General features: G+C 35.1%; 1 protein-coding gene across 8 annotated transcripts in view; it reads right to left on the bottom strand.

The window, feature by feature from the left end:
* Positions 1-23,455, bottom strand: part of HERC1 (HECT and RLD domain containing E3 ubiquitin protein ligase family member 1) — a 191,209-nt gene that overhangs the window by 123,091 nt on the left and 44,663 nt on the right. For all 8 annotated transcript variants that reach the window (XM_039219818.1, XM_039219859.1, XM_039219846.1 and 5 more), the window contains exons 3-12: positions 20,594-20,689; positions 14,232-14,426; positions 13,146-13,457; positions 10,928-11,024; positions 10,204-10,347; positions 8,540-8,667; positions 5,935-6,079; positions 5,611-5,782; positions 4,103-4,237; positions 3,597-3,762 (exon numbers count right to left, since the gene is read on the bottom strand). In XM_039219818.1, the coding sequence (XP_039075749.1) occupies positions 3,597-3,762; positions 4,103-4,237; positions 5,611-5,782; positions 5,935-6,079; positions 8,540-8,667; positions 10,204-10,347; positions 10,928-11,024; positions 13,146-13,457; positions 14,232-14,426; positions 20,594-20,689 (1,590 nt within the window). The remainder of the gene's footprint in view (positions 1-3,596; positions 3,763-4,102; positions 4,238-5,610; positions 5,783-5,934; positions 6,080-8,539; positions 8,668-10,203; positions 10,348-10,927; positions 11,025-13,145; positions 13,458-14,231; positions 14,427-20,593; positions 20,690-23,455) is intronic.

The raw sequence follows: 23,455 nt of genomic DNA, 5'->3' as shown, positions 1-23,455 counted from the left end.
AAGCCACCCAGGCGCCTCTCAAGATAATTTCTTAAAACTGAAGGCTATGAGTTTCAAAATCAAAAAGATCCACCCAAGCATAAACAGACCCACATCAGCTAAAATGTGAGAACATAAAGGACAAACAATTTGCTATAGAACCCATAGAGAAAAACAGATTTCTATACAAAGGATAAAAATTTGAATAGCATTTATTTTTCTGAGCAGTAACACTGAAAACTAGAAGACGTAACTTCTACTGGAATAGAATGAATTCTTATAGGAAATCATTTAGATAAGAATTCTATGCCCTCAACTATAGGTGAAAATATTGAACTCACAAACTACTTCACTATGAGTATATTTTCAAAGAATACTTTTCCTGTCTACCCTCTCTCAAAAGCTACTGATGGATATAGAAACCCAGCAGACAAGGCCCTAACCAACTGATCAAGGAGAAAATCTTCCAGTAATAAGACATATTAGTACCGTGAACCCCATGATGTGATGTGCTAAGGACATATTATGATTTCTGTGGCATTCTTGCCAAAAATGCATAACCTCAGTCCAATCGTAAGAAAACAATAGAGATATTCAATAAAATAACTGACCAATACTCAAAAACTGTCTAGGTCATGAAAGACAAGGAAAAAATGAGGAAAAAACTGCAGGAGACTAAGGAGAAACAACAATCAACTCTAATATGGAATACTGAATGTGATTCCTGAAAAAGAACAAGGGCATTACTGGGAAAATGATAAAATTTCTAGAAAGCTGTTTAATGTAATGAATAGTATTAAACCAATGTTATTTTCTTGGTTTTGATAATTGTATTGTGGTTATATATGACATTAGCCTTAGGGGAAGGTAAGTGAGAAAACTACTTTTTGTGCAACTTTTCCTTAAGTCAACAAATGGCTCAAAATAAAGCATTTAAGAAAAAACAAAAAAGAGGAGCAACAGTGATTGCTACAAACAGATTAAGTTACTAGAAGTTTCAGAGATAAAGAACAGAAACATGCCTGTACACATGCTGAGAAAATTCATCTCTTAAGGACTCTCCTAACATAGTAAAATACCAAGAACATTCAAGGAATAAACAAACAATTCTAAAGATAATTTTTTAAAGTTTATTTTCCTTATTTTATTCCAGTAATCTAGACCTTTTAAAAATACTACACTACCTCATTTCTGATAAATATTAAAAACTCAAAGTTCCTGGGGCGCCTGAGTGGCTTAGTCGGTTAAGCGTACGATTTTCGCTTAGGTCATGATCTCGCGGTTCGTGGGTTCGAGCCCCGCGTCGGGCTCTGTGCTGACTGCCAGCTCAGAGCCTGGAGCCTGTTTCAGTCTGTGACTCCCTCTCTCTCTGACCCTCCCCTGCTCACACTGTCTCTCTCTCTCCTAGAAATAAATAAAAATATTAAAAAAAAAAAAAAAAAAAAACTCAAAGTTCCTGTGCATTCCCAGGTTAATATTTCTTCTACCTGCAAGCCAGTGCTTTGTCTCTCTAGTTGAAAACTCAGTTACCTTTTTTGTTTTTTTTAAACTGACATCTAATTCACATGTCATAAAATTCACCTTTTGTAAGCATAAAATTCAGTGGTTTTTAGTATATTCACAGATCTGTACAACCATCACCCGTCTTCTAATTTTAGGACATTTTCATCACCCCCAAAAGAAATCCTGTGTCTATTAGCTGTCACTGCCCATCTCTCCCTCCCCCAAACTCCTAACAACCAACAGATTTACTTTCTCTGTACATTTGCCTACTCTGTACATTTCATATACAGAGTATATAAAACCATATTATATGGAACCATATAATAAGTGGCCTTTTGTGACTGGCTTCATTCATTTGGCACAATGTTCACAAAGTCCAGTCATGTTGTATGTAGCATGTACCACTACCTCTTTCTTTCTTATGGCTGAATATTACCCTCCATGGACATACCACATTTAGCTCATCCATTCATCAGTTGAGAGACATTTGTTTATTCCCACTTTTTAGTTATTATAAATAATATTGCTATGAACATCCCTGTACAAGTCTTTGAGTGAATAGATGTGAAAATGCTACATTACATGGTAATTTAATGTTTAACTATTTAAGGAACTATCTTTCGAAAGCAGCTATACCAATTTATATATCCACCAGCAATTAAGAGAGTTCCAATTTTTCAACACCCTCACCAATACTTACTTGATACTGTCAGTTTTTTTTATTAAAGCCACTGAGTGGGTATGAAGCAGTATTTGATTGTGATTTTGATTTGCATTTCCCTAATCACTAACACTGTTGAGCATTTTTTTCATGTGCTTATTGGCTCTATGCATATTTTCTCTGAAAACATGTCTACTCAAGATTCTCTGCTCATTTTTAAAGTTGGGTTACTAAAAAAAAATGAAAATAAATAAAGTTATGTTATTCATCCTTTTTATGGTTAAGTTGTAAGGATAAGTTGTATTGTTGAGTTTATATGTTCTGGAAGCTAGAATGTTATCAGACCTATGATTTACAAATATTTCTCCCATTCTACAAGTTATATGTTCATTTTCTTGATAATGTCCCTTTGAGACATAAATGTTTTTCATTTTGATAAAGTCCAATTTCTCTCTCTTTTTTTTTTTGGTTGCTTGTACTTTCAGTATCATATCTAGGAAACTATTGCCTAATCCAAGGTCATAAAGATGATGGACGAGTTGACAAGCAAAATATTTATGTACAACAGAAGATTATAAAGCCTTAGGAAGGAAGAAAATTCTGACACAGACTACCACATGGATGAACCCTGAGGACATTACACTAGGTGAAATAAGCCAGTCACAAAAAGACAAAAAGTAAATGATTCCACTTACATGACATATTTAGAGTGTCAAAAATCAAAGAGACAGAAAGTAGAATGGTGGTTGCCAGAAGCTGGAGAGAGGGTGGAATGAAGATTTATTGTTTGGTGGGTTTAGAATTTCAATTTTATAAGATGAAAAAGAATTATGAAGATGAATGATGATGATGGTTGTATATTATAAATGTATTTAACACCACTGAACTATAGACTGAAAAATGGTTTAGGAGTGCAAGGGTGGCTCAGTCCGTTAAGCATCTGAGTCTTGATTTTAGCTCAGGTCATGTTTCCCAGGGCTGTGGTGGTATCAAGCCCCATAGTGGACTCTGCACTGAGTGGAGAACCTACTTAATATTCAATTTCTCTCTCTCCCTCTCTCTTCCCCTCCACCCTGCCTCTGCCCCTTTTCCCCACTCACGTGCTTTTTCTCTCTCAAATAAAAAAATAAATAGTTAAGATAGTAAAGTTTATGTTGTATGTATTTTACCATAATAAAAAAATAAAACTGGGTCCTTGCCCTCAGAAATTCATCCTCTAGTAGAAAAGACAGAGGAGTTGTTTGTGAACAGACAATTCCAAAACAATGTGATACAATGATAACATATATGAGAGAATTCTAAAGAATGTCAAAAACATTTACTCCCACCAAGAAAATAGGAGTAAGGGAAAGAACATTCAATTGATTTTTTCCAATATATGGCTGAATTTATGAGTAACAAATTCACAGGAAGATGTGTCTGGAGATACATACTCCAAGTCCCATTTGCTTACCTCTTGAATTTCATCTGGGACAGTTGAATCCATCAATCTGAAGAGCAAATTTCGAAGTGGACCTGCCTGTCTCCCAAGAATGCTGGTAGCTACCCCTCCCGCAAGCGCAAGAGCAAGGTGATTTGAAAGCAGCTTCAGGCACAGCTTGAGGAAATTGTGGTGTTCCCTGAAACCAAATAAACTGATGTGAATTTCTGAACTATAAAAGAGCTTGTGCTATCCAGTTTGGGTAATATTCTTTTTTCTCTTTAAAAATTTTGTCAAATTATGACCAATAGTAATTTTAAAACATGATTCATGAAATTATAGGTAATTTTTCTTAAAGGTTATTATCAGTTAAGTACCTAAGTTTGGCTCTTTTTTTAGATTTTAAAGAAGTTTAATATAATTGAGGACAAAATAGGACAAAAAGAACAGTAAGTCAAAATTCAAAATGAGTAATTAATAGACGCAGGTGCACACACACACACACATACACACACCTCATATACACATTTATAACATACCTTGAGGAAGGGAAAGGGAGTGGGGGAATCTCACTGTTTATTTTATCACAGTATCTCTCAAGAAAAGAACGCAGGTGTGAGAAGGTACTCTCTTCAAGATCTACACAATAAGGTCGGTGCCATGCAACAACTTGTCTAGAAGGAACCAAAAGAAAATCAGGTAATAGACTTGATGGGGGAATTTTCACACATGATCAAAAACAAAACTGAATCATTACTAAAGCTGAAATATTTCAACAAGATACAAAGAAGACGACTTTCCTGATTATGAAAGTTAAAACCCTTCATTTTAGCAACCAAGGAAAACCAAGAATTTGCCATCCCTAGAGTTCTTCAAGAAGAAAACATTTAACCACAACCTGCTTCAGGTTGATACTCACTCACTTAAAGACAGAGGACTGAGCCACATGATCTACTATAGTCTTCCGGTTCTAAGGGTCTATAAAAGGTATATTTTGTATTAAGAAAAACAGCCTGACTCTATAGATGATAAACTGAAATCTATTAAAAGAACAACTCCTAATGACTCTTGTGAAGATTGTCAGGATCTTAGGAACCAACTACATATGAAGTGGGGTGTTGCAAATTTAATATGAATAGAAAATTATTTATAATCAATTTACTGTATTTTTAGCTTTTGGAAGGTAATTATAAAATGTTTTTAATTGGTTAGAATGTCATAATAAACCCATCTGAATCAAAGGTCTAGAATGAAATTATAATACATGTCACGTTTAAATTTGCCCACATCCATCTGAAACCACCTGAAAATTCCTTAAAATTCATACTCCCAATATTGGCTAAAAATCACCTACCTGCTTATCTAAAAAAATATGGTTACCACTTCAGGAAAAAGCTAAATTCCTGCAAAAGTAACTTCCTTTATTTAAAAGTATAGCCACTGCAGGGCACCTGGGTGACTAGTTGGTTAAGCGTCCGGCTGAGGTCAGGATCTCATGGTTCATGGGTTCGAGCCCTGCATCAGGCTCTGTGCAGACAGCTAGAGCCTGGAGCCTGCTTCAGACTCTGGGTCTCTCTCTCTCTCTGTCCCTCCCCCACTCATGCTCTGTCTCTGTGTCTCTCAAAAATTAAAAAAAAAAAAGAAAGTATAGCCACTGCTTGTCAAAAGACCAACCACATAAAGGCCACTGAGGCGAATCAACTGTTTAGTAAAGCCTAGTTTGATTTAAATTATTTTAATGTAACTTCTTAATATGCATTTAATTTTTAAAATCATTATCTAGAGACAGAGAAGGAATTCAAAATGTTCAGAAGACATTAAAGACTTAAGAAAATATCTTAAATACATTAAATAACTTCTTGCTTATATATCTAAGCTCAACATTCAAATTGAAAGAACTCTACATGCCATTTCTGTGACGGTAAAAATATCAATACTAGAAATGTTTAAAAGGGCATTTTTATGAACAAAGTATAATTATTTTTGCTTTTATTTGTGTTTCTGTTGTTATTAGAACACAAGAATTTTTAAATGTGAGCATTCTTACCTATCCCTAGGAAGAGCAGTCCATGCCAGACTATGTGATGTTCCAGCAGAGATCTGCTGAATAGCTATGCCATCTAAGCCACTCACTTTCTTTGGTTTAGTAATAGGACCTGTGGAATTTCCTTGGCCACACTGCCCCATTGAATTATTACCCCAGGCATAAACTTCATTATCTAGAAACAAAATAGAGAACACAAGAAAAACCAAATTTAAATGTAATATATTTATAGAAGGTAATAGTTAATACTACTTATTTTAAAAACAAATGACAAAAATAAATAAACAAAAATTAAAATAAAAAAAAAAACAAAACAAATGACATTACCATGAGAAAGAGCCAAACAGTGACTGTCTCCGATAGAAATATCAACTATTCTTGTGGCGGCCAGTTCTTCAATAAGTTTGGGTCTCAAAGCAGTAGCTTCTGAAGAACCACAACCTAGACAAGCTCCACAGCCCCAAGCATAGACCTAAACCAAATAGAACAGCACTACATGTTACTTCCTGAGATACTAGGGTGAACATTTAAATTGCTTAAAAATAAATATCACGTATTAAACAAGAGTATGGTTTGATACTAAATAATAACTTTCTGTTGTTAAAAATAATATTTACTCTTTTGACTGTTAAGGATTTTCAGTTATTCACTGTTCTTTTTTTAAACATTCATTATACAGGCAGACAAGTAGCCAAACTGAAAAGAAAAATACCTGGTCACAGAAAAAAAAAATGGAAGGATCTTAGAAGGGTCTTAGCTTAGAAGTACTGTTGCTATCTGACAACTTCTTCATATGTTTCTCACTCTGCAGGTCTCAACAAATATTTCTTGGTTGACTAGACCAAGGTATAAACATATAAAATGAAATCACGGGACTGATGTTTATCATTTAGTTAAAAACCACCACATCTCATTGATATAAGAATTTTAATGATCACTTATAAGATGGCCATGTGAGCAGTAGTCCACACAGTTCTCTTTGAACATCTGCATTTTTGGCTGATTAATACTACAACAACCACTGACTGATTTAAGAAGCTTGGGGGAAAGGTAAGGTGAAAAGAAAGATAAAAGGGTGAATAACTTCCAGTTTGGCAACCCAAAACCAAACAATTAGCAAACCAAGTGACCTTCTTTTCCCTTCGGTGGGTTGTGTTAATATCATACAGACTTTTACCATTACGCCATCAGGTTTGGGACTTTTTTTGTCTTGCAATTCTTTCAGTAAAAACTACTGAGAGATTAAACCTCTTAAGCAAAAAATGAGCAGCAAATGCTTGTACTAGTTGTTAGAAAACTACTTAAGACAATTATAAAAAGAACAAAATTCCAATATGATTAAAGGTGTATGTTAGGAGGGGTTAACAACTAAAGACAAGTAAGGTGAAAAAATCTGTAGTCAAAGTCATTCTAAATCTCCTAAACCACTCAAGTGCAATCCAGTATGGTTACTCAAGAAGACCCATATAGCTAGAGTTTGCTCTTGCAGTGTTACTGTGGCTGAACACCAGATAAAGAAACACTTAGCCTGTATTCAGGGACTCTGTTATCTAAAAAATACATTATTGTATTTTTCAACATAAGAATCACACTTAATATGATGGGAAGTCAGCAGTGAAATGGCCTAAGAGGACTGATGGAAAAGTAGATACCTATTGATCACCTCATGCTCTGCAAGTATAACAGCAAACAGAACTTCCTTTGCCATTTAAAAGTATTTCTCTCTCTCTCTCTCTCACTTTACTTTTTCCTAAGTATATAAATTTGATTTTACATGACTTGGTGTATTCATGATACAACTAGTCTATCTCGCAACTAACTTACAAGTTTCTTTGGATTTCAATATAAGAAATGTATTATCAACTAATAGCTGAATAATACTTGATAATTTATAAAAACTTTCAATTCATATAATTACCTTATCTGATAATTTGTAAGCAAATTAGAAATCATTACCCCTCTCATACAAAAGAACCACATGATGATCAAGGGAGGTATGTGATTTGACTATGACTATACATCAAACAAGTGAGCATCTGCTGGCTTCAATTCACAGATTCTCACCACAAAACCCGTAGTGACAAAGATGTGAAAGACAAGTTTCAGGTTTTAAGGCAGCATCCAGCACTGTAACAAACGACTAATGTAATGAAATACAGGTTAATGAATAGTTTGATTTGTTAGGATACAAGGCATTCTAGACTCTCAAAAAAGAACTAAAATATGTGAATTTCAGCTTTGCTATTCATCTGCCTTGTGAATTACTCAGAAAACATTCTTATACCACTACCTGGCACATAATGGATTCCTACATGTGAGAAAATGAGTAGTCAGCTCACTTTTTCACTGTCATTGCTAACAGAATAAGAAGAAAATTATTATCAGTCTATCCCAATACCTGGACCCCCTCTAACATCAACAAAAAACAAGACAACAATCAAAATATGCATACAGAAGTTCAAAAGCTGATAAAGGTATTCTAAAGCTCTGACTACCTGACACACCCTTTCTTAGAAATACCTATCCCCTCAGACTATTTTCCACATGGTAATTTCTCCTTACCCTCTCTAGTGATCACCTTCTTGCCTTCTTAGTTGCTATCACTGGTTCCAACAAGATCTATTCTATCTCCCACTATCCATAATTTTTAGGAAAACATTTAAGGGGTGCTGAGTGCTAAAAAGGTTTAATGAAACCATCTTAATACAAAGAACAGGAGGCTGAGGGTGGATTTATCTGGATCATACAGGACAGGTGAGAAAATCTGATTCCTTTGCAAATACTCCATCTCTTCAAACAGGAGAAAATATTTCATTTCAGTAGACTGCCTTTAAAATTTAATTTTTAACTTTGAAATTTAATTATAATTACTTTTTAGTTACCTACTCCTCTGAAATAATTTAAACTTTTTATGCTCATGCCTTAGTCCTACCTGCCCTGTTGATGTTAAAGCAAGTGAAGACTGGCTTCCAGCACAAACTTTGCGAATGAACATTCCTTGTAAAGCTTCAACAACTTTAGGTTTATACACTCTGTTAGTATCGCCATGGCCAAGTTTGCCTATTTAAAAACAAAAACACACACACACACACACACACACACACACACACACACATACATTCAAATTAAACACTTTACTTGTTTCAAAGAACTTCTAGTCTTTATCTAAGTATTTATGTTGATAAATACTGGTCATCTCTCCATCACTTACCTGACAGATGTGCAAAACTCTGTTTCTGACAGCAGAATATGTGAGCAAATCAATGTGTTTGTTATAAGAAACCAACAACCAACAGTCTTCTGAATTTTAATTTCAAGCAATTAAAACCACTTTAAGAGAGATATAGAAAAGTATTTTTCTTTCTCCACTTTGATGGTCATTATTTCTAATTTCAAATCTGATGATGTATTAAATACATTCTATACAAGACTGTGTATGTATCTAATTATTTTTAGTTTTTGAACAGATCCAATAATTATTGAAATAGAAGACTAAGCAAATCACTAAAGAAGAAAAACAAATGGCCAACAACATATAAATTCAAGCTCACTAAGAATTAAGGAAATACTAATTAAATGGTACCATTTTCACTACTGAAATTATTTTTTAAATAATCTTTTAATGTTTATTTATTTTTGAGAGAGAGAGAGAGAGAGAGAGAGAGAGAGAGAGAGACAGAGTGCAAGCAGGAAAGGGGCAGAGAGAGAGGGAGACACAGAATCCAAAGCAGGCTCCAGGCTCTGAGCTGTCAGCACAAAGCTTGACATGGGGCTTGAACTCACAGACTGCGAGATCATGACCTGAGCCAAGGTCAGACACTTAACCAACTGAGCCACCCAGGCACCCCTAAATAATCTTAATTTTAATACCCTGTGTTTGTTGTTGAAAGATACAGGAAAATAAGCAATCTCACACTGCTGGTAGTTGTGAAAAAGTGGACAAAGATTTAGTTACTTGTGAGTTTTTGATCCAGAAAAATATTTGGAAACCATCAAGATACTCAACAATAATAAGCTGATATTTTTAAGTTGTGTTACAATCACATAAAAGAATACATTGAGCTATTTTGGGGCACCTAGGTGGCTCAGTCGGTTAAGCATCTTACTTTGGCTCCAGTCATGATCTCACGGTTTGTGAGTTCAAGCCCTGTTGTCAGACTCTCTGCTGACAGCTTCAGATTCTGTGTCTCCCTTTCTCTACCCCTGCCCTGTCTATGTCTCCCACTCTGCCCCTCCTCTGCTCACACCCTGTCTCTCTCTCAAAAATAAACAAACATTTAAAAAAAATACTGTTAGATAAAAACCAGCAGGTTATAAAACATCTATGTATATATAAGTCTGCTTTGGTTTTCAAAAAAGACATCCATGTGGAAATATATATACATATTTATATAAATATATATCATTTAGAGCTCTACCTATGAAAGTTTTAACAACGGCTATAGCAACATTTGTTGAAGCAGTTCATTTAAATTTAAATTTCTTCTCATCTTTATAGAGTTTTTCTACAATATGCATGTACAATAGAAAAGTACATTTTTTTGAAACCTCAAGAAAAACAAGCCCAAAGCTGTCAATAAATAAATTTTTACATACCATTGTCTCCTCCTCCAAAAGACCATACAGTTCTCCCATCCTTAGACAAAGCAATAGTATGTGAACTGCCACAAGAAACCTCTCCTACATTGCTAATGTCTTTCACCAATGTTGGAATGTTACGGCTATTACTATCACCGTGACCTTGGAAAAAACACATACAACAAAGAAATAATGTTGTTAACTCTTTTTCTTTAGGCCATTACTTCACAGGTAGAATAAACATTATAAGTTAATGACAGAAATGAGGTATTTTCAAAGTACAATTAAATATAAAAGACAGAATCATTTCTAGTATCTTCTCATCTAATATTCTAGGCTGCTCTCAAACTAAGAGACCCAGAACCTTCAGTGAATCATTAGAGTATTCTGTATGTGCTCTTCTCTCAGCACTTGTCTAATGCTATCTAGGATCATGCTCATGTCAACTAGTTTTCACTACCAACTAAATTACACACTTCAGGATCATGATGGTATCTTTCTTATCCCTGAAACTCTTCAGTGTCTGCTCATAACAGGTACTCAGTAAATGCCTGGTGGATTTAATTACAGCTTAAATTTCAGCACTAGAATCCAGGTATTCACTATATAAAAACTATCTTACTGATGAGCTAAACTAACAAAATAAATAACAGTTTTTTGCCTATTAGATCTAGTCTCACTACTTCTTAGTAACCATCATTTGTTTTTCTGTGAGAGTAACTGCAATTTTAAAAAATCTTACCTAATCTTCCAAAGTCTCCTTCACCCCATGTGTATAATTCACCATCCTCTGTGACAGCAGCACTATGTCTGTATCCAGCAGACACACAAACAACTACCTATGTTGCACACAAAACACGCAGGGGTGAAAAACATGAATACGCTAAAACATATAGTTCATATTTGATCTTATGCACAGACACTTGAAAGATGCTGATATTCACAACTTATGCAGAAGTTGCCACATACAGTTGTAGAGGCTGTGCCCAGGACAAAAGTACCTGGGGTCAATAAAGTGCTGAATTACAGCCTCTGCTCTGTTTCTCAACCCATGAAAGCTGGCTTCCACCCAGAGAAGGTAACTTTCCTTAATTAATGCAAAGGCACTGTAAAGGTTAGCAGGAGTCCTGAATACATCAATCTAACACTTGCAAGGATATTATATCACCAATCAAATTTTTACTCAAAGAGCTGGCTGGGGCTGAATGCTCATGAACGATGAAAAAAATTTAAATATAATGTTAACATAAAATCTCCAGTTCTGGCTAATCAAGAAAAAGTCATTACATAATAATGTTACCTCTCAAAAACACAGTGATTATTACCAATGCAGAAAGATCTAAGCAGTATATAAGTTTACATTAATTAAACTCCTAACACTATCTTTTTACCCTCAATTAGCTATATAGCTGATGAGTAGAATCTGGGGAATAAGATTTTACAGCAACATAACTGGGGGAATCACTCACACCTTTTAACACTAATTTAACAGAAAAAATATCTATACTAATTACTCTGCATCTTTTCAATCTCCAAAAATTAGAACTCACTTTAGAAAATTTAAAATTTAGATTCAATTAAAAATACTGAGCACCTAATAAATTCTAGATAATATGCTAAAAACTTGTGAAATTTTTATCTGTAAAAGTAATTTACTTTTTGGAACATTTTTCCTTTATGACGTTCATACTAAGTTATATTTAACTGGCAATGTTTGCATTGCAAAATGGGACATTAAAAGGAAGAGAAGTAAAAAACTTTTTAAAGAATTAGAATTAAGGAAGAAAGATGGTGCTTCTAGCAGAAAAATACAACTTCAAATAGTATTTGTCTGAAAATTAGAGCCCCACATTCAACATTTTATCAAGTATCCTATTATACTGTCAAGTAGAACATTCCAAGGCTCATTGCTTTGTCGAGGGGACATCTAAGTTAAAATACTGAAAGTTTTAATAAAGTAAAATTCATTTGATAGCCAAACTTGTCAGATAATCTCCTAAGAAGTAAAAGTGTCCTACTTTTAATTCTTGTATAAAATAAAAATTTTAACTTTAAAAGGGTTTTATATTAAAAAAACACTTTTGTAGAAAGAATGCAATCTTAAAATGGAGGAACCCATATAACTGCATATAATTTAAGAACATACCTTCACTTCTTTAAGGAAAGGTAAAATAGAAAATAAGAAGAGGAGATCTAGGAACGCCTGGGTGGCTCAGTTGGTTAAGCATCTTACTTCAGCTCAGGTCATACTCTCAGTCTGCTGATAACACAGATCCTTTGTCTCCTCTCTCTCTGCCCCTCTCCTACTAGTGCTCATGCACGTTCTCTCTTTCTCTCCCTGTCTCTCACAAAAATAAGTAAACATTTAAAAGAAAAAAAAAAAGGAGATCTGAGTAGTTTCTAACGGTGCTAATTATTTGTGTGTGACCTTAGGCAAGTTAGTTAACCATTCTAAAAGCCTCATTTAGGTTTCTATTAAAATGCCACCTCCTCCAACCTTACAACCTCATTATCTAACATCACACTCCACCATCTACTACATTACACGCTTTTTTCTTTACTATCATTTGATATTATTTTATATGCTTACTTATTATCTCTATCCACAGATTAAAGCTTCATGAGAGCAAGGATCTTGTCTGTTTTGTTCACTGCTGTATGTCTAATACCTAAAACACTGCCTGGCTCTTGGAAGGACAAAACAAATATTTGTTGAATGGAGGATTCTCAGTTTCCTCATATGAAATGACAATAACCACCTTAACAAAGTTGTTATGAGAATTAAAATTAAATACTATCTGTGAAAGTGTTTTGTAAACCACACAGCAAATATACAAAAGTAAGTCAAAGTATTTGGGGGTGGAGGGCAACTTCGGAAAGAATACATCAAAATCTGAAAGATATCATCCTTATAGCATAGTGCATCTAATTATTTTTGAATACAAAAATAAAGCACATACCTTTCCCTGCAGAGGGCCCTGAATAAGCTTGGGATATTTCTGTGTTGAACTATTTCCATGTCCCAGCTTCCCATAATCACCATCTCCCCAACTGAAGACTTCTCCTTCTGTTGTAAAAGCTAAAGTGTGACCATCAGATCCTTTAGAAGATGAAACCTTTTTAATGGATCTGTGAGGTTCAAATGTTAACTTCTTTAAAGTGGACTGATTATTAGAATCTCCAAGGCCCAGTCTTCCATAGCTGCCTTTACCACAAGCTCTGACAGAGCCATCCGTAGAAATAACAAAAGTGCAGTACTGCCCAGCTTCGATCTACAAGCAAAGAGAATAGTAAAATAAAATGCTTCTGTGAGAATCAAGTATAATATTTAATGTTAATTTTATCAAAGAGGTTCAAAGGAAGTCTTTAAAATCAGAATATGACATGAATCTCCAGAGAGATTAAACAGATAATTAAGAAAACTATTAATGGCTTTTTTATGTTGACTTTATTGCTGAGCTCAAATTAATGTTTATGTTATCTTTTCAGGGTATCTACCCAGTCATGGTTCAATAAAACAGCACAGTAAAATGTTTAAGCCTCATCTTATAACTGGTGGGTAAAAGGCAAGAAATAAAATTATCCTATAAATCCTGTAGAGTCCATTATGGCAAGGACCATATACAATAAATTCTACACTCATTCAAAAAAAAAGTTTTAATGAAAATAATAATAAAATAGAACATTCTATCTTGGCTTAAAGGTAGCTACAAATGTAAAAAAGAAGAAAATAAAATGACAATCTGGCAAAGAGAAAATTCTAGTTTTTATTTAGTCCCATTTATCATTTGCATCGAATATAATGGTAAGTCTGTTGTCATTCACAATTCCTTTTAACAATCCAGCTCTCAATTTAATTTTTTGAAACTCGGAAACAAAGTTATGGAAATGGACTAAAAGTTTCTTTCTATTAAAATAAAAAAAGTGATGCAATACAGTATAGAAATAGTATAGATAAGAAACAGGGATCTTCACCCACTTAAAAAAAAAACCCTTACTACTATTTAAAGTCAACTACCAATCTGAAAGGCATGCAGAGAACTCACAGTCTGAGCATCAGAGAAACTGGGAGCCAGTTTAGGCTGTAATATTTTCTCCTGTGTGCCTTCCACCAACTGATGGCTGCTATTGCTTCCCCAAACATAGACTTCACAGGTTTCTGAGACAATGGGAGCGTCACCAGTCTGAATACTATCTGGGCTAGCACAGGTTCTTGAGTAATCAGAGGCCATTCTGCAAACCTATTAAAATTAAAAACATACAATAAATATTTTTAATGGAGACATTTGTATAACTGTCATCTGAAATTACTGATTACTTTCTTCTAAAACTCTCAACTGCTCAAATAACTTAAGAACAATACATCAAATTTTAAATACAGATGGCTAGACTACTTACTTCTGGAAAAAATACTAATAAAGGCAGCAAAAGTGGAAAACAAGACACACAATCAAGACTTTTTTTTTTTTTTTTACCTAAAATTATATTATTGCACACACATTACAGAAAAAGCTTAAAAAACAAAGAAGTATCTGGCTCAGTTGGTAAAGTATACAACCCTTGATCTCAGGATTGTGAGTTCAAACACCATGTTGGACAGGTAGGAAGGAAGGAAGGAAGGAAGGAAGGAAGGAAGGAATGAAGGAAGAAAACACCATTTGTAATCCTATTACTTTAAAACAATGAATGCTGTCTTTTTTATGGATGTTCTCCCAGATTTTTGCATATACATGTTCCTTACCATTGTTATCACAGCGCATGTATAAAAGTAATGAAACAAAAGTCTTGCAAAATTTTCCACGTCTACCTCAACTTCATGATTGAACTGATAATGTAAAAACCACAATTTACTTAACCCTTTCTTTTAAATAGGACATTTAGATTCTTTTTGTTATATAGGCCATTTTAAGGAATGTAGTTTTTACCACATTTTTTATTACTTCTTAAGTAGAGAACCTCAGAAATGGGGCTACTATATCCCAGAAGCATAACAACCTTACAAATCTTGAAAATGCTACGTAACAAATTGCTTTCCAAAATGGTGCTACTCTATTATTTTATCACCAGCAATACATTCTATGTACACATAAAATAAAAATCATTGCTTATTTACAATCTGTGTTGAATACAATGGTAAAGTCTGCTGTCATTCATAATGCTTTTTAAAAATCTAGACTTCTCCACCTGCCACCCTCCCCCCCAAAACTCACCAAAAGGATAGGACCCAGGGTGGCCATCCCAGTTGCCCTAACCAAGGAACACATCTATATGAGAGTACCAGTCTCAATGCATTGATACCAATAAGTATTATGACTCTAATTTTGTTGCAAACTTAAGTGGGATAAAAAAGGATCCATTATTTTAACTTCACATTTCATTATTATCAATAGAACTAAAATTTTTTCATCTCTTTGTTTACCACTAACTTCTGCCCATTTATTTATTAGGGCTTAACAGATTTTTAATTGGCTTATATGAATTCTATACAATGAAAATACTAACTCTGGGGGCAGCTGGCTGGCTCAGTCTTTAGAGCATGCAGTTCTGGATCTCATGGTCATGTGTTAGAACCCCACATGGGGCAAAGAAATTACTTTTAAAAAGTATATTAATTCTGACTGTAGCTGTTGCCAATTCTTTTGCCTGTCTTGTAGTTCTTTTGCTTATACAAAACAAGCGAAGGAAAACCTCCAAAAGTCAATCTTCAGAAGCCCATTAAATGGAAGGGGACAGAATAATTTTAGTCAGAATCATTAAATAGTATCCAAAACAACAGAATGATATGTGTGTTAAATAAACATTTTCCAATGAACACAAGGACAGTTTTGAAGACATACAAAATATGTGTAAGTGAAGGCTGCCAGTCCCTAATAAAAATCTGAGATTTTGCTGGAGACAAAATGGAGAATGGTAGGCCCAAGAGTGTTAGAATTTTTTTAATGTTTTTTATTTTTGAGAGAGAGAGGGAGGGAAAGAGAGAAAGAGCGAGTGAGGGACGGGCAGGGATAAAGGAAGACAGAGAATCCCAAGTAAGCTCTATCTACACTGTCAGCAAACCTGTGAGATGATGACTTGAACAAGAATTAGATGCTTAACTGAGCCACCCAGGCGCCCCGTGTGTTAAGAATTTTTAATCTAAAAATCTATTACTATAATAGGTTTTATAGAAAAATCACACCTCTCCTCCCTCACATCCCCCAAAAAGAGCAAGATAGAAAAAAATTTACTTATAGAGCTTAGAAAAATGTGTGTTTAAAAACAACTAAGGGGCGCCTGGGTGGCTCAGTCTGTTAAGTGTCCGACTTTGGCTCAGATCATTATCTCGCAGTCTGTGGGTGAGAGCCCGGTGTCGGGCTCTATGCTGATATCTCAGAGCCTGGGGAATCTGAGCCACAGAATCTGTGTCTCCCACTCTCTCAGCCCTTCCCCTACCCGTGCTGTTTCTCTCTCTCAAAAATAAATACACATTAAGAAAATTTTTTTTACAGAGACAGGCGGGATAGGAATTTAGGAAGATGATGGCAGCAGCCATAGTCTATATACCGATTCACTAAACAGAACAACTACAAAGCCAAACTTCAAGTTCACGCTTAACATTCTCAACAAAACTAGGTGAAAAAGTTATCTCCAGTAATCCCTTTCAAAAATATAAGCAGATCCAGACAAACCACCACCAAGCACAGAAACTACACGGTAATGACAGCTGTGCAAGAGGAACCAAGAAAGTATCTGACAGACCTCAGAACAGGACAAACCCCAAACAACCAATGAGGTACTCACTGGACAATCTAAGAACAGCAGGTGCAACTAGGAAGGGCTGTGCCTGGTCTCACAGCAAGTAAGTACAAAGGGTGCACAATGAGAAGTATGAAAGAAGCTTTAACAATCTAGTTCTTGTGAACCCTTGAAACTGACAAGCAAAAATTCCCTTCCAGGACACAGCCGGCCACACTAAAGAGAAACTTACTAGGAGTGGAATATAAATTGAGCAGGATAGGGACAATAAAGAGGAAAGGCAGAAAAGATCAAGATAAAAGTGGTAGAGGGGAATATGCTAGGAAATCTTTTTTTGTTTTGTTTTGTTTTTACAGAAAAGTAACAGGAGTCTTTGGAGTTTGAAAAGCTATCTTGAATCCCATCCCCATTTTAAAAGTTCAGAAAAACAAATTTTCCACAAAAACCAGCAACAAAAGTATCCAGGTCAAATTCCACGTGAAGTTATTACTAGGAAAAAAGGGAAAAGAGGCAGAATAACATTCCTACAATAAAAGCATGCCAGAAGGAAACTGCCAAGAAAATAGATCAAACTGTAATCTATTTTAAAACAAACTAAAGGGATTAAGAAAATGAAACAAGACATGAACAGAAAAAAATCTTAAATAGAAACACTCAAAAATAGGGTGACAGAACTCAAGAAAGAATTAGAAATTAAGAAAATCATTTCAGAAATGAAGACTGAACTAGAAGGAATCCACATGTAAATATATACAGTAGATAATACCTTAAGAGCAACAAAAAAGAAAAAAATATTTAGAAATAAGTAAATAAAAAGATATAACAAGTATTTAAGAAAAAAATGACAAATACTAAAATTGGGCAAAGATCCAACATATACGTAATAGGGGTCCTTAAAGAAGAAAACCAAATTTAAAAAGTTTAAAAATACTAAATATTAGAATTGAGAAAAATTTTTCTGAAATAAAAAAGATTTGAAGCAACATACCGAAATTCTCATCTCCCTGATAATATCAACCCAGAATGTATGACATCGACATGTATGCAAGTAAAATACTGATCTTTAAAGATCACCTAACTCATGGGAAAGAAAATCAGATTATCTTCAGATTTAGACAGCAAAGGTTCATGCCAGAAGAAAATGGATGAACATAATTAAGGTGCAGAAGGAAAGAAAATGTGAGCCAAAGACTTTATATTCTCAAAACTGACTTTCAAGTATAAAGTGGACAGCAATTATTAACACATAAGAAGAGAATCTTGTTCTAACAGCCTTTACTGAGGAATGTACTAGACAATGAGATTCAGATAACCAAAAAAAGAAAAAGACATTAACAGAAACACTTACTGTGAGCATTAAATATGTAGTTACTTGTAAAACTAAAACTAAATAAGGGTCAAAAGGAAGACAATATGATGCTCCATGTACATTTAATGTAACTATTAAAAAAAACCAGAATATATATAAAAATGCAATGTTTTCAGTAGTCATATGGTGGTAGTATTTGTCTTATTTTAGGACTGCTGTTTATGATTGTGTGTAGTAAATGATTAAAACAAGTAAGTAATTTTGGGGTATTCTAATTCTACCATCCTTGTACCCTTTAGAGAAAGTATTTTTAGTTTAGAAGAAAGGAGATATTAATGTGATACAGAAAAGGTTAAGTAAAAATTCCTTGGCTCTGAGTTTGAAAGTATCAGCATCAAATCATGAGGTATATTAGCTTTAAACACACACATATGCACACCATATAGCTCAGTCCACTATAAAAGCCTAGCAACAAAATACTCAGTAGTGATGAACATTTTTAACACTCTGACTGGTTCTGAAATACTGTTTCTCACTAAAAGAAACTAGGGCTTTTTGAAGAAATTGCTAACAGATTCTAAATCTGGGGCAAGAAATGTACACGATGAATCCAGAATAATTTAATGTATCAGATAGCAAGAAAGCTATCAAAGACTATTAGGTTTATGTCAAAAGAATTTAGGAACCACCCTGAAGAGACTACTACCCTGAAAGACTATTGGCCAAAGATGAAATAATAAGAGCTTCGCTACAGATAATAAGTTAATGGCCTGAAATTCAAATAGGCTTAAGTCTATGGGTTCATAATAACATTTTTCAAATGAAATCAGCTAGTCAAGTTGGAGGATAACAGACCAATTCAATAAACTGAACGCTAGTAAATAGAAATCAGTGTCAAGGGGCGCCTGGGTGGCTTAGTCGGTTAAGCGTCCGACTTTCGCTTAGGTCATGATCTCGCGGTTCGTGGGTTCGGGCCCCGCGTCGGGCTCTGTGCTGACTGCCAGCTCAGAGCCTGGAGCCTGTTTCAGTCTGTGACTCCCTCTCTCTCTGACCCTCCCCTGTTCATGCTGTCTCTCTCTCTCTCTCCTAGAAATAAATAAAACATTTAAAAAAAAAAAGAAATCAGTGTCAAAATTTTTAAAAAATGGATAAACAGAATCAAGCATTTATTCTGCCTTTCTAATATGAACTGAAGCAGAGTGACCAAATAGTTGATAAGGAAATCATCTTTATAAAAACATTTCAATGAATAAATGAAAGAGGAATGATACAGTTAAAATGTCACCATTCTGCACCCAACCACCAGTAAATTAATAAATGTAGTCATTAAGCATCAACAGTTGCTAATACTGCAAAAAGAGAGACAACTAGAAGCAAAATGATGGAAGATCACAACACCAGATAGTCTTGCCAAAGGGATCAGATTTAAGATCAAACCTTGCCAAAGGATCAATCCTCAGGTCAAGCCTCTGGATCCACCTGCCAATTTCCAGGAAATAAACAGACATGGTGAACTGCATTATGAGTAAGCAATCAGCAAAAAGCCCAGGTTTCTGAGCAAAAACACTGACAGAAAAGAAATAAATGGAGGGGAACCTATAGATTGATTTAAAAGACACCATGCATGTGTGTGGGTGGTGTGTGTGTTTAGAGACAGAGGGATAGAGGAGAGGGAGGAAGGAGCAGAGGGAGGGAGAGGAAGAATCTTAAGCAACCTCCATAGCTAGAGCAGAGCCTGATCTCCTGACACAGTGAGATCATGACCTAAGCCAAAATCAGCACTCAGACATTTAACCAAGTGAGCCACCCAGGCACCCTAAAGACATCTTTTTTTTTTTTAATAGGCAAGACTGCACTACAGTGTCTAGTGACACACACCTGGGTGGCACAACAATAAAGAAATGCAAGGAAGCAATTACTCTAAAAGTCAGTTTAATGGTTACATAGGGGAGGAGGACAGGGGTTAAGACCGAAACATGAAAGGGCCATTTAGAGTGGTTGGTAGTTTTACTTCTTTACCTGGGTACAGATTAGAAGAATATTTATTTTATAATAATTCATTAAGCCTGACATTCGTTTTTATGTCTTTCTGTATCTGTTTTATTTAATAGAAATTTTTAAAATTAAAGTTACATGCACATGACACAAAGTTCAAAATGAATAAAAGGGTATAAACTGAAAAGTAGGTCTCCTTCCCACTCCTGATGCCAGATACTTTCTAGCTCCACTTTCTGTAGGCAACACTGATGCTACTTTCTTTTGCATCCTTTCCAAAGACTGAATAATTATTTTTAAGGGATATATACATGCTAAAGCATTGTAAGACAAAGTAATTTTAATGTAAAAGCCATGATTATTACATACCTCTTCAAAGAGACATAAAGCTGCCTCATAGAGTGAGCACAAGCCATCAGATGTTCTAGTTGGTTCCCTCCACTGACTCCGATCAGCAGATGAACCCTACAGTTTCAGAAGCAAACATATGTATTAAAATCACTTAAATATTCGACAAAAACATCTGAGGAATTGTTTACATGATTACGAGCATTTAGATCAAATCCTAACACTAGGTCATGAAACCAACTTTTATACAGAAGTGTTATAAAAGACAGAGCTATAGATTGAAACAGTCAATTAAGTGCCAATCCCTCAATGATTACTTTATTCAATAATCATAGAGCATGACCCAGAAAACAGTCAAGGAGGCAGAGTTTTGCCAATCACATATTCTCTGAATGGCCAATATCCAGTAAATGAAGCCCCAGGAAATAGTCTACTCTCCTGGGGCTGCCTTGCCCACCTGTCCCCAAGGATACAGGCAAGTAGAACATAGCCAGCTTGAATAATGACCTTGACTAGAGCAGCAGAAAGTCTGTTCCTCTCTTCTGAGTTTCAGCAAAACTAATGTCTCACAAATAAGTTCATGTAGCTACCTGACTACACTAGCAACAAAGCATCTTTCTCGTTGTTTCTCGTTGCCATGTAGTATTCCATGGTATAGATAAACCACATCTTCTTGATCCATTCATCTGTTGATGGACACTGTGTAGCAACATGGATGGACCTTGAGGGTGTTATGCTGAGCGAAATAAGTCAGGCAGAGAAGGACAAATACCATATGTTTGCACGTATAGGAAGATTAGGAGGAACTTGACGGAGGACCGTCGGGGAGAAGAAGGGCGGAAATGGTGGGGGAAAGGGAGAGAGGCAAACCATGAGAGACTCTTGAATGCTGACAAAAACTGAGGACTGATGGATGTGGGGGGGAGGGGGGAACGGGCATGAAGGAGAGCACTTTGGGGATGAGCACTGAGTGTTATGTAGAAACTAATTTGACAATAAACTATTTGTAAAAAAAAATAAATAAATAAAAAAAAATAAAAGGCTAAGGAAGAAATAAAAAAAGAAAAAAAACAAAAAAAACAAAGCATCTTTCTCTTACCAGAGCTGAGGAATCATAGCACCTCTCTGGGACTCTCCACAGTAGGGCCCAATGGCCGTGACAAGAAATCATTCCATCATTAAAAAACGACAAATCAGAAAGTGAACTTGATCTCATTATTTCCTCAAATTCCCAAAGCTTAAATCTTTAGACCACAAATGTCAAGTTCTTTCTCTGATTTAACAATCCTATAATCATGAAACTTTCATAAGTAGTTTTATTTCAAAGGATACTGTACTGTAAAAATATTTACATTCTAGATAATAAACTGGCAGATACACAATAGGAGAGTATGTCTTCTACTATGGAAGGCAGGTTGGCCGAGATGCCCTTTAAGATCCCATCTATCAATATCAATTCAAACTATTTTAATTAACATAATTCCTAAGTAATGAAACAAATCAATATGTTGGCTATTTAAGTAATGACTAGTTTATTAGGTACTAACCTGCTGCCACCAAATCAATTTTTCTTTGGTGCTTCTCAAATTTTAATACAGACATGAATTATCTGGAGACTGTGTTAAATTACAGATTCCAATTCAGTAAATATAGATGGGGCCTAAGGCTCTGCATTTTAACAAACTCCCAGGATATGCCAATGCTGCTGAGGCTTACTCTTTGAGTAGTAAAACTAAAGAGAGCCCTTGTAGGTCTGGAATCTTACCAGAAGCTGAGTGTTAACTAGTACCTAGACAAGGTGTTGCTATCCCAGCAAATACTTTGGGGCACAGACTCAACAAATTCCATCATTAGCTGTGCAGAACTTCTAAGAAAAAACATAATTGTAATCTATGGTTCCATTATAGAAAGGCCACCTCTAGGGATCACCAAATCAAAAGTAGATGAAGAAGTAGACTGCTGCACCTTCCGAGGAGTTAGTACCAGAGCCATCATAATCCCTTTTTGTATGCCTTTCTACAATATAGAGGAAAATGTTGAAAATGTTGAGAACTGCATGAAATTTTCCATAGCAGACAGATCTGGGTTTAAATCCAGGCTAAGTTTCCTTATCCTTAAACAAGAATAATGCAAATATTATTTAGGGTTGTTGGGAAGATTAAATAAAGTTATGTATAAAACAAGCTTAATACATAATAAGAACTAAAAACTGGTAGCAGTAATTATTAATTTGCATCATGTATACTGAAAAAGAAAATATAAGAAATCTTTAATAACTTCATTCTAAATTTTAAAATACCAAGCCAACAAAACATCCTTCAAACACTATCACTGATTTCTGTTCTTCCCAGTACAGTCAATACAGTATTCTCCCCACTCCCCAAACCACGGTTTCACTTTCCACAGTTTCAGTTACCAAGATCAACAGCAGTCCAGAAGCAGATGCTCCTCTTTCTGACATAGTCAGGAGGTCAACAGTAGCTTAACACTAGGTCACAATGCCTGCTCATTCCCCTCACTGCATCTCATCGGCATTATATCATCTCACATCATCACAAGAAGGGTGAGTGCAGTACATTAAGATATTTTGAAGAGAAATCAGATTCACGTAACTTTTATTATAGTATATTGTTAGAATAGCACCATTAGTGTTGTCATTCTCTTATTGTGCCTAATTTATAAACTAAACCATATCATATGTACGCATGTATAGGAAAAACCAAAGTACACATGAGGTTCAGGACTGTCTGCAGTTTCTGGCTTCTTACTGGGGGGGTTTCAAACATAAAGAACATTATTGAACATTATCCCCCAAAGAAAAGGGGGGATAATGTAGTTAAGAGTGACACTACTCCAGGCCCAGTCAGTGAGGATTAAAGACAT

Source organism: Hyaena hyaena, unplaced genomic scaffold (assembly GCF_003009895.1).
Source record: "Hyaena hyaena isolate Hyena2069 unplaced genomic scaffold, ASM300989v1 scaffold_15, whole genome shotgun sequence".
Taxonomy (NCBI): domain Eukaryota; kingdom Metazoa; phylum Chordata; class Mammalia; order Carnivora; family Hyaenidae; genus Hyaena; species Hyaena hyaena.
This window is presented reverse-complemented; position numbering and strand designations above follow the sequence as displayed.